Genomic DNA, 12,103 nt, shown 5'->3' with positions numbered 1-12,103 from the left:
GGTAGCTCCTGATGTGATATATGGGGGGGTAGCTCCTGATGTGATATATGGGGGGGGGGTGGCTCCTGATGTGATATATGGGGGGGTGGCTCCTGATGTGATATATGGGGGGGGGGGGTTGGACCACCTGATGTGATGGGGAATTTGCATACTTTTAAAGAGTGCTGTGACTAAAAAAAATGTTGAGTAATGTTACCCTATATTGTAGCGTAATGGCCTTTTAAAATTCATCTCCAGCCAAATCTGTTTATATATTATTATTATTATTATTATTATTATTATTATTATTATTATTAATAATAATTTTTTTTTTTTTTTTTATTCATTTTTATTTTATTTAATAATATTATTGAGTGGGTGAACCCCTGTCGGATTTTCAGTGCTGTCTTTTCCCCAACAGCGTTGTCACCAGGACAGGAAGTGAGGGGAAATCTTACAGCGGTGTCTCAGTGGTATCTACTCCAGCCAGAACTACTGTAAGGGAAAAGTTTTTTGTCTGGGTGGGGTACAATGTGAATGGGAGAGGACAATGCAGGGAGCAGACAACACTCATCACACCGAGATTTAAATGGACCAGAGGGCTGGAGTGAGCAGAGAACTTCCTATTGGCCCCCTTGTGATGACAACAGCCAATCCACAGGGGGTATTTAAATGGACCATTCACATTCCCAGGAGAGGAGAGACAATGAGAAGCATTGATGAGGCTGACCTTTAAACCCCCCCCCCAGACTGCAGCTGTTTTGCTCCTCTTTCCCGAAATGCTGTTTAAAGCTCCCTCCAGTGCTGCTCACAAAGACAGATTTGGTCAGAGGGGCCCCAGAATTCACATTGGCTGATGTGTCCCATGATAATGACTGGGGGGGGGGGGAGCCCGGAGCAGAGTTTTCTCCAGGAATCTCAGTTCTGCAGATGTGTTTGTTACATCACATTATAACATTCGTATCATTTATAAGTAATGGGAAGAGCGCATTGTGCTGGATGTTATATGTTTTATATAGCGGCTTCATAATCCGTGGAATTGTACACATTGTAGCGATATACTGTTTTAGGGTGCAATACCCCTATAAATGTATATTCTGAGCAGTATATGTATATTGACCTGCGTTGCTTGCTGCCAACATTTTTCACTCTAACGCTGATTTCTACTTTCCATACATTGTGGCCATAACACATCCTATAAGGAGATGATATAATCATACAATATAAATTGGAGGGGGGGCACTGCACTGTATGTTATATCTGGTTTATGTAGCGGCTTCATATTCCGTGACGTTGTACACATTGTAGCAATAACACATCCTATGAGGAGATGGCAGAGGGAATCAGAGATGCAATTTTTATATAATCATACGATATAAATCTATTATGCTTCCTCCCGGCAGGTCGCCATGCAGAGCCCACTCGGGACTCCCGTCCAGCAGGGAGGAGGAAACAACAGTGAACTGACCCTCACCGGCTCGCAGGTCTCTGTCACCAAACGCCCGAGCAGCGCCAAGCTCATCTCCCGCTCCATCTCTGTCGCCACCGACACCCGGAGCAAAGGCAACTCATTGGTGAGATATACAGGGACTGGACGTCCCACACAATGCACCTGTTGTACAATAATAATTATTACCCCGGAATGATTTATAGTAATGGGACACTAAACTATAGCCCACTGTATGGAGGAATGTCGCCCCCCCCCCCGCCTTGGTCTCACTGTATGGAGGAATGTAGGCCCCCCCCCTGCCTTGGTCTCACTGTATGGAGGAATGTAGCCCCCCTGCCTTGGTCTTACTGTATGTAGGAATGTAGCCCCCCTGCCTTGGTCTCACTGTATGGAGGAATGTAGCCCCCCCGCCTTGGTCTTACTGTATGGAGGAATGTAGCCCCCCTGCCTTGGTCCCACTTTATGTAGGAATGTAGCCCCCCCCCCCCCCCGCCTTGGTTTCAATGTATGTAGGGATAATGGGCCAAGGCAGGGGGGCTACATTCCTCCATACAATGGGACATTCCTTCATACAGTGGGACCAAGGTAGGGGGCCTACATTCCTACATACAGTGAGACCAAGGCAGGGGCCTCAACCTGATAGAACACCTTTGGGATGAATTAGAGAGCAGACTGCGAGCCAGGCCTTCTCGTCCAACATCAGTGCCTGGCCTCACAAATGCTCTTCTGGAAGAATGGTCGAACATTCCCATAGACACTCTTTTAAACCTTGTGGACAGCCTTCCCAGAAGAGTTGAAGCTGTTATAGCTGCAAAGGGTGGACCAACTCAATATTGAACCCTACGGACTAAGACTGGGATGTCATTAAAGTTCATGTAAAGGCAGGTGTACCAATACTTTTGGTAATATAGTGTGTATGCTCACTGTGTGTGTATAAATCTATATATTATATTATATTATTTTATATTTTACACACATCTTGTGGGGGCTGGTAGTGTTGTGTCTGGACAATTTTCTATTTTTTTTTTTTTTTTGCCCAAATTAAATTTTGACATTTTATTGTGGATAAGGAAACGGCTGAGGAAGGGGTTAATGGCAGCAAATCTGAGCGTTTTTATTTATTTTGTAATCTCCGATCGCCTTTCTGACCTTTTTTTTTCTTCTGCTCCTGTCTCCTGTACAGAAAGACTCGCCGCGGGCGATCAATAACCTTCGCCGCTCCAACAGCACCACTCAGGTGACCCCCGAGAACAGCGATCTGCTCAGGTAATGCAACCAGACGCCGGTACGGCAAGACGCAGCGATAAGTACAAATGTGGGAGGCGAAGGAAAAATCCGCACCACGGAGACCCACCGGCCTTTTCCCAGAGACAGCCGTGTACTCAAGTGCCGGGACTCTGAGGGGGGGGGCGGCCGGCTTTTCATATTCTGACCTTTTGTGGTTCCAGCTGCTGCCCCCTGGGGGGGGGATAATAGAAGATCAGCGAGGTGGGGGCCGCACGCTGCTCATCTTTGCCGGAATGTGGCAGATGTTCTCCCGGGGTGGGGGGGGATTACATTGCTTACCTTTTTGTAGTGTGCTCTGTAACAAAGAGTGACAAGGAGGGGGGTGCAGAGTTCCAACCCCTCCCCCCCTGTGTCCTATTGAGATGCACGAGGACCCGATTCTAAGGCTACCTGTCAGGGATTTTTGGGTAATTAAAGTCAGGTGATGGACAGGCTGAGACCTGCAGTCCCCAGACAAGGAGAGGCAGTGAGGAGCCCCCCCCCCCTTTATAGTAGATCTGACCCCGGAGTGGAGGATGCTCACTTTACTCCATAGTTACATAGTTAGTCAGGTTGAAAAAAGACACAAGTCCATCCAGTTCAACCATAAAAAACAAAAAAAAATATCATACAATCCAATATACCCAATACTATACCCACAGTTGATCCAGAGGAAGGCAAAAAACCCCAGCAGAGCATGCTCCAATTTGCTACAGCAGGGGAAAAAATTCCTTCCTGATCCCCCAAGAGGCAATCGGATTTTCCCTGGATCAACTTTACCTATAAATGTTAGTACCCAGTTATATTCTGTACATTTAGGAAAGTATCCAGGCCTTTCTTAAAGCAATCTACTGAGCTGGCCAGAACCACCTCTGGAGGGAGTCTATTCCACATTTTCACAGCTCTTACTGAGAAAAGAAAATAAACCTTTCCGTATTTGGAGATGAAATCTCTTTTCCTCTAGACGTAAAGGGTGCCCCCTTGTCCTCTGTGATGAACTTAAAGTGAATAACTCAACACCAAGTTCACTATATGGACCCCTTATATATTTGAACATGTTGATCATATCCCCCCTTAATCTCCTCTTCTCAAGAGAGAATCAATTCAGTTCCTCTAATCTTTCCTCATAGCTGAGCTCCTCCATGCCTCTTATCAGTTTGGTTGCCCTTCTCTGCACTTTCTCCAGTTCCCTGATATCCTTTTTGAGAACTGGTGCCCAAAACTGAACTGCATATTCCAGATGAGGTCTTACTAATGATTTGTACAGGGGGGCAAAATGATATCTCTCTCTGGAGTCCATACCTCTCCTAATACAAGAAAGGACTGCAGCTTGGCATTGTAGGCTATTATTGAGCTTATGATCTACCAAAACCCCCAGATCCTTCTCCACCACTGATTCCCCCAGTTGTACTCCCCCTAGCATGTATGATGCATATTCTTAGCCCCCAAGTGCAGAACTTTACATTTCTCAACATTAAACCTCATCTGCCACATAGACGCCCAATTAGACAGAGCATTGAGGTCGGCTTGTAAATTGGAGACATCCTGTAAGGACGTTATTCCACTGCATAGCTTGGTGTCATCTGCAAAGACAGAAATGTTACTCCGTGTATCATGAACTATTTCCAGGGATTATTCCCCATAAAATACAGATTTCACTTTTTTTTTTTCTTTCCATCTCAGTGCTGCTGATCTCCTGCAATCTCCTTCAGCCACTTCCGGTCTCCAGTGTCAGCTGCAGAACATGGCTCCGCATCAGCTTCCTGATAGTAACAATGACAGGCAATGATTGTGTGCGATACGGGGTATTCACTGAGCTTTACACTGAATGCTCCACATTATCCAAGTCGTCGTCCCCCCCCCCCCCCCCCCCCCCTTACTTCAAGGTCCCCATAAGAGTTGTTCCCCCTCCCCCTTGCATCAGCATCCCCATCAGGGTGCCCCCTTACATTAGGGTCCCCATCAGAGTTCCCACTTACCTCGGGGTTGCCGTCAGGTTTCCCCCCTATTCATTGAGGTTCCCATCAGATTTCCCACTTGCTTCAGGGTCCCTGTCGGGGTCCCCCTCCTTACCTTGGGGATCCCATTAGGGCCCCCCTTTCATCGAGGTTCCCCCACCCCCTTGCATCAGGATCCCCATCAGAGTCCCCCCTTACATTAGGGTCCCCATCAGAGTTCCCACTTACCTCAGGGTCCCTGTCGGGGTCCCCTCTTGCCTCAGGGTCCCTGTCAGGTTTCCCCCCCTATTCATTGAGGTCCCCATCAGATTTTCCACTTACCTCAGGGTCCCTGTCGGGGTTCCCCCTTAGCTCAGGGATCCCATCAGGAACCCCCCTTACCTCGGGGATCCAATCAGAGCTTCCCCCCCTTTCATCGAAGTCCCCATCAGAGTTGTTCTCCCACGCCCTTGCATCAGGATCCCCATCAGAGTTCCCACTTACCTCAGGTACCCTGTTGGGGTCCCCCCTTGCCTCAGGGTCCCCATCACAGCCCACCTTACCTCGGGGTCCCCGTCAGGTTTTCCCCCCTATTCATTGAGGTCCCCATCAGTTTTCCCACTTACCTCAGGGTCCCTGCCGGGGTCCCCCCCCCCCCCTTAACTCAGGGATCCCATCAGGAGCCCCCCTTACTTCTGGGACCCCATCAGGGCCCCCCTTGCATCAGGGTCCCCATCAAAGTTCCCACTTACCTAAGGGTCCCCCCACACCTCATATTCCCCATCAGAGCCCCCCTTTACCTCAGGGTCCCCTTCGAGGTTCCTCCCTTACCTCAGGGTCCCTGTCGGGGATCCTTAGTCTGTACACATCAGCTTCAGTCTGGATAAAATCTTGTAGCGGGCCGGTTGTGGCCCGGGGGCCGTAATTTGGAGACCCCTGTCCTAGGCTTAAAAAAAAAAAGAAAATTTTAAGAAGAACTTAAATTTTTTTTAATTTTCCCATGTAGTGGGGCTGCACACACACTGCACGGGTTAGTTGCTCGTTTTTGTTTAGGGGATTGCAGAGCGGAAATATACTTATAAGCCTCGGATCCTCCAAGCACAAAACCGGTCGCCGTCCCCTCCCCCACACACCCTAGCAGTCTTGTACAGTGGACTATCCCTGATGTCATCACGCCCATAGACCGGGTCTGGATATGAGGATGGCAGGAACAGTCCACTGCTGGACGTGGGGGGAGTTCGGTTTTCAGAAGGATTAGGTAAGAATTGCCTTCTGGTGCACCCCTGGACAAAACAAGCCCCACTCCATGGGGGAAGAGTTTTTTTTTTTTTGTTTTTTTTTTTTGTTTTGTTTTTTTGGGTTTTTTTTCCAGTGCACTGGAGCCCAACTGCAAGGATAGTTTCAGAATTCCCGCGGAGTTCAGCTTTAATGAACGCTGCCGATCTAAGAAGACTGAAAATTAGAAGTGATCGGAGATTGCAGTGAGCGGGTTCAGATCTCATTTAACCTCTTGCTTACCGGGCACTTAAACCCCCCTCCAGCCCAGACCAATTCTCAGCTTTCAGCGCTGATGCACTTTGAATGACAATTGCGCGGTCATACAACACTGTACCCATATGAAATTTTTATCATTTTTTCCCCACAAATAGAGCTTTCTTTTGGTGGTATTTGATCACCTCCTGCGGTTTTTATTTTTTGTTAAAAAAAATTTTAAAAGACCAAATTTTTTAAAAATTATTTTATATATATATTTTTTTTTTATATTTTGTTATAAAATTTTGCAAACAGGTAATTTTTCTCCTTCATTGATGTACACTGATGAGGCGGCAGTGATGGGCACTGATGAGGAGGCAGTGATGGGCACTGATGAGGCGGCAGTGATGGGCACTGATGAGGCGGCAGTGATGGGCACTGATGAGGCGGCAGTGATGGGCACTGATGAGGCGGCAGTGATGGGCACTGATGAGGCGGCAGTGATGGGCACTGATGAGGAGGCAGTGATGGGCACTGATGAGGAGGCAGTGATGGGCACTGATGAGGAGGCAGTGATGGGCACTGATGAGGAGGCAGTGATGGGCACTGATGAGGCGGCAATGATGGGCACTGATGAGGCGGCAATGATGGGCACTGATGAGGCGGCAATGATGGGCACTGATGAGGCGGCAATGATGGGCACTGATGAGGCGGCAATGATGGGCACTGATGAGGCGGCAATGATGGGCACTGATGAGGCGGCAGTGATGGGCACTGATGAGGCGGCAGTGATGGGCACTGATGAGGCGGCAATGATGGGCACTGATGAGGCGGCAGTGATGGGCACTGATGAGGAGGCAGTGATGGGCACTGATGAGGAGGCAGTGATGGGCACTGATGAGGAGGCAGTGATGGGCACTGATGGGTGGCAGTGATGGGCACTGATCGGTTACACTGATAGGCAGCACTGGTGGGCATTGATAGGTGGCACTGGCAGGGAGTACTGGTGGCACAGATGAGACAGAATTGCCTCTTCCTATTCTGAACCGATGTCCCTTTCACATAAGCCGGTGATCGGATTTGGGAAAAAAAAAAGATTACCAAGCTTTTGTTTACATCATGTGATCAGCTGTCATTAGCTGACAGCTGATTATGTGGTAAGGGGCCGGAATCGGCCCCTTACTCGGATCTGTGATCACCCGAGTCTCAGTGGCTCGGTGATCACAGCGCGCGCCTTGTAACTTCTATTACTTCTATTTCTAGTTCATGTAACAATTTTGTCTCCATTTCGTCCTCTATAGCGGAGATCAGACAGAGGACTTCTTGGCCTTCTTCCAGAGCAGCTCCATCGGCAGGAAAAAGCTCCATGGATTGGCCAAAACCCCCCCAGAGAGGAAGACCACCTGGAACCTTCTGGTGAGTTACTGAAGTCCTCAGTTCATGAAGGTGACACCCCGGGGTGACACACATTGTCAGATACACCCCTCCCCCCCTTTCCAGTCTTGCACAGTTGTACCGCCTCCTCTCCTACACTGAAATGTCTTCCTCTGATTTCACTGCACACTGTGAGCTTCTCACAATGTGCATTAGAAGCTGCAGATAGAACCCCGCCTCATTTCCTGGCTGGATGATGTCCAAAGTCACCGCCAGGGGTGTCAAACTGGCGGCCCGCCAGCTATTGCCGAACTACAAGTCCCATCATGCCTCTGGGAGTCATGTTTGTGACTGTCAGCCTTGTAGTGCCTCATGGGACTAATTCCGCAAAAAGCTGGAGGAGCCGCCAGTTTGACACCTGATTCCCTAGACTGACTGTCCCTGGCCCTGTGATGGATTAGGTAAAATGCATATTTTTCTATGTGTATAAAATGCCTAATTTTCTATCTCCTATGTGTACGTATAAAAAAAAGTGCCGCCTTATACCTTACTGAAAACTGGCAGAAAACACTTCTCCTTTTAACTCTTTGCATCCCTGGCTCAGCCTGCATACCAGCCAGCTTTCTTTCTTCACAGCAACAAAGTGTTTTATTAATTCCTTGCTCAAAATATCCGCTAGCAGCATCCCCCTCCCATCGAAAGAAGAATGTATAATTAAGATGCCGCCTCCGTCCAGGATTACGCCCAAGATGATTGACACCTAGATCCTGGAGGAAGTTCGCTTTACATGGACATAGCCAATCAGAGACAATTATATAGATAACCCTGTACTAACGATGCATTCCTTCACAGTACTAGCCGCCCACCTATATAACCCCATGTAACCAGGAAGAATAAAGAATTATCACGTATCTGAACACTCATTGTGGTATTTCATTGTGCGTGCACGGAGTTATATTTAACCCTAATTAGAACGGGGACAGATACTCATCAGACGATTGGTCTGATCCATTTCAGCCCCACCCTTTTCAATCATTGGATTTCAGTTTGTTGATCATGGAGGTTTAGCATCACGTGTGGGGGCGGTACCCAAGGAGATCTGCATGCTTGGGAACGCCCACTCCTCCACCCATCAAGGCCTTTTGATATTTGCATAACTCCTCCCAAAATTGCATGTCAGCTATACCACCTGTCAAAAGCGCTCTTTTCCGCCACCCGCATCTGTTCATAGAAGCCGTACTATCAGTTACCGCAATGAAAAGTGCTCAATGAATGGAGGATGGGTGGGTGGATGAAAGGTCCGCCTCCTCCCATTCATAGAAGCCGTAGTGTCAATTACTGCAGTGAAACGTGCTCTATGAATGGACAAGGGGGGAGTGACTAAAAGGTCCACCTCCTCCATTCATAGAAGTCGTACTCTCAGTTACCACAATGAAAAGTGCTCTATGAATGGAGGAGGCGGACCTTTCAGCCATCCACCCATCCTCCATTCATAGAGCGGTAACTGATAGTACGGCTTCTATGAATGGAGGATGGGTGGGTGGATGAAAGGTCCGCCTCCTCCATTCATGGAGCACTTTTCATTGCGGTAACTGAGTATGGCTTCTTTGAATGGAGGAGACAGCACTTTTGGTGAGTACTTGTGACAGGTGGAACCACTCTGCTTAACCCCTGCAGCACCAGAAGAGCACAGATGGGGCGGCGGAGCAAACCAGGGGGGGCAGAGGAATGAGGATTTTAAGGAAGAGAGCGACCAGCAGCTTGCGGCAACTTCCTCATTATTACTGTCCCTGGTGCTGTTCAAATAAATCCCTAAACTTTGCTTATAAATATGACAGAGTGGTGATTGCTGCTCTTTTGCACTCTCCCCTCTCACCATACATACATTCAGTAGGGTGGTCCTCTCCCCCTCCATACATTCTGTAAGGCGGTCCTCTCCCCCCTCCTTCAAAATGTTCTGTAGGACGGTCCTCTCCCCCTCCATACATTCTGTAGGGCGGTCCTCTCCCCCTCCATACATTCTGTAGAGTGGTCCTCTTCCCCCCTCCATACATTCTGTAGGGCGGTCCTCTCCCCCTCCTTCAAAATGTTCTGTAGGGCGGTTCTCTTCCCCTCCATACATTCTGTAGGGTGGTCCTCTCCCCCTCCATACGTTTCTGTAGAGTGGTCCTTTCCCCCCTTCATACGTTTCTGTAGGGTGGTCCCCCCCCCCCCCCTCCATATGCTTCTGTAGGGTGGTCCTTTCCCCCCCTCCATACATTCTGTAGGGTGGTCCTTTTCCCCCCCTCCATACATTCTGTAGGGCGGTCCTCTCCCCCCTCCATACATTCTGTAGGGCGGTCCTCTCCCCCCTCCATACATTCTGTAGGGCGGTCCTCTCCCCCCTCCATACATTCTGTAGGGCGGTCCTCTCCCCCCTCCATACATTCTGTAGGGCGGTCCTCTCCCCCCTCCATACATTCTGTAGGGCGGTCCTCTCCCCCCTCCATACATTCTGTAGGGCGGTCCTCTCCCCCCTCCATACATTCTGTAGGGCGGTCCTCTCCCCCCTCCATACATTCTGTAGGGCGGTCCTCTCCCCCCTCCATACATTCTGTAGGGCTGTCCTCTCCCCCCTCCATACATTCTGTAGGGCGGTCCTCTCCCCCCTCCATACATTCTGTAGGGCGGTCCTCTCCCCCCTCCATACATTCTGTAGGGCGGTCCTCTCCCCCCTCCATACATTCTGTAGGGCGGTCCTCTCCCCCCTCCATACATTCTGTAGGGCGGTCCTCTCCCCCCTCCATACATTCTGTAGGGCGGTCCTCTCCCCCCTCCATACATTCTGTAGGGTGGTCCTCTCCCCCTCCATACGTTTCTGTAGAGTGGTCCTTTCCCCCCTTCATACGTTTCTGTAGGGTTGTCCTTTCCCTCTTCCATACGTTTCTGTAGGGTGGTTCCCCCCCCCCCCCCCTCCATACGCTTCTGTAGGGTGGTCCTTTCCCCCCTTCCATACGTTTCTGTAGGGTGGTACCCCCCCCTCCATACGTTTCTGTAGGGTGGTTTCCCCCCCCCCCCCTCCATACGTTTCTGTAGGGTGGTTCCCCCCTCCCCCCTCCATACGTTTCTGTAGGGTGGTCCTTTCCCCCCCTCCATACGTTTTCTGTAGGGTGGTCCTTTCCCCCCTCCATACTTTCTGTAGGGTGGATTTATGGTTTTATGTCAGCGGTCATAATGATACCAGTTGCACCATCTCACACCGGGCCAGGAAGGGTATGAGGTGCCGTCTTGGAAATATGGAACAGCTGCAATGTGAGCAGTTGGGGGTCTATAGAGAAGAATTTCATGCATGGTAATTATTATCTCCCATGTTTGATTTGTAGGATGAACAGTCGCGGGTGTTTCCCATTCCCTCCAGTGCCCGCAGCGCCAGCTCAGTGCAGAGTATGGGCATGAAGAGAAGAGAGATGCCGGCTTTGGCTCCCAGCTTTCCCGCCAACAACAGGTGAGGGTTAATTTTGTATAATCTGCACTCCTGCCCGTGTCTTAGAATAAGAGGGAGATGAAGCCTCCATTATTCTACATGTAATATCCGGCCCCTATTGTGTTTAGTTGGTTAGTGGGCATTAGGGAGGGAGGGGGTGGGCTGTCATTTACCATTGTGTATACACCCACACGTGTGACTCTATAGTCACATGGGCTGCTCAGATGTGATGGGGAGGAAATTCTCAGGATAGAAACTCGCTGGAAACTGAGCATGTGCAGAGCTGCCACCACAGCTACAAAATCCCCAACTGCAATAGAGACAGGAGAGGGCGATAGAGAGCAGCAGGATCAGCCAGGATTTCTGCAGAATACAGAAATGGAATCTCATAGTGACTGAGTATGAACAGCATGGAATACACCATTTATTTATCGTTTTTTTATGATGGGGGTGTCAGAAACCATGAAATCAGGCCTAGACAGAAGTACAGTTAAATCACACTTGTTTAATAATAAATGTAAAAAGAACAAACGTAGTCAAAACATATCCAAAGTTCAGTAACCGGAACGGATAGTCAGCCAAGCCATTAGTCAGGGATCAATGTAGTGGAACAGCAAGCAGGATCTGGAGCCAGAGGGGATGTCAGCAAAGCAAGTTTTGAACAGGATTGCAGGAGATAGTTTCTGTGATGTTTGACCAATGCGATGGCAGAGATCCTCTGGACTGGACGGCTTAAGTAGGCAGGACTGACGAGCAGGATATCATCAACAGCTGAGTAACTGTGGAGAGAGATAGAAGCTGGCAATTAGCCGACAGCTAAGCGGCCAGCTCAGAGAAGGAAGGGCTGAGCCCAGCCCTGACAGGGGGTTTAATGACACTTTTTAGGCAATAAAGACAACACCCAGTAGCACCTAAAGTGTCGACTCCTAATTAACGTGTTTCACAGAAGGCAGGCTTAAGCCCATCTTGGGTGAAATGCGTTAGTGTGGGCAGTTCACAGGCAGGGACTGTCACTTTAGCTTAGTGGAATAAAGTTTTTGAATTGAGAGACATTATGGGAGAAAGGCCATACTCCATATCCTATTCAGTGTGGACGACTCCCTAGTGTCAGGCACCTGATCTCTAGGAGGGTACAAGAGCACCATGACCCTTGAAAAGACA

The 12,103-nt window shown here is 49.1% G+C and overlaps 1 protein-coding gene across 4 annotated transcripts in view; it reads left to right on the top strand.

Moving 5' to 3' along the window:
• Positions 1 to 12,103, top strand: part of CEP131 (centrosomal protein 131) — a 120,910-nt gene that overhangs the window by 5,883 nt on the left and 102,924 nt on the right. For all 4 annotated transcript variants that reach the window (XM_073606858.1, XM_073606855.1, XM_073606854.1 and 1 more), the window contains exons 2-5: positions 1,383 to 1,553; positions 2,613 to 2,695; positions 7,407 to 7,521; positions 10,842 to 10,963. In XM_073606858.1, coding sequence (XP_073462959.1) covers positions 1,389 to 1,553; positions 2,613 to 2,695; positions 7,407 to 7,521; positions 10,842 to 10,963 — 485 coding nt within the window. In that variant the 5' untranslated portion in view covers positions 1,383 to 1,388. The remainder of the gene's footprint in view (positions 1 to 1,382; positions 1,554 to 2,612; positions 2,696 to 7,406; positions 7,522 to 10,841; positions 10,964 to 12,103) is intronic.

Source organism: Aquarana catesbeiana, linkage group LG12 (genome assembly GCF_042186555.1).
Source record: "Aquarana catesbeiana isolate 2022-GZ linkage group LG12, ASM4218655v1, whole genome shotgun sequence".
Classification (NCBI taxonomy): domain Eukaryota; kingdom Metazoa; phylum Chordata; class Amphibia; order Anura; family Ranidae; genus Aquarana; species Aquarana catesbeiana.
The sequence above is the reverse complement of the archived record's forward strand: the minus strand, read 5'-3'. Positions and strand labels throughout refer to the sequence as shown.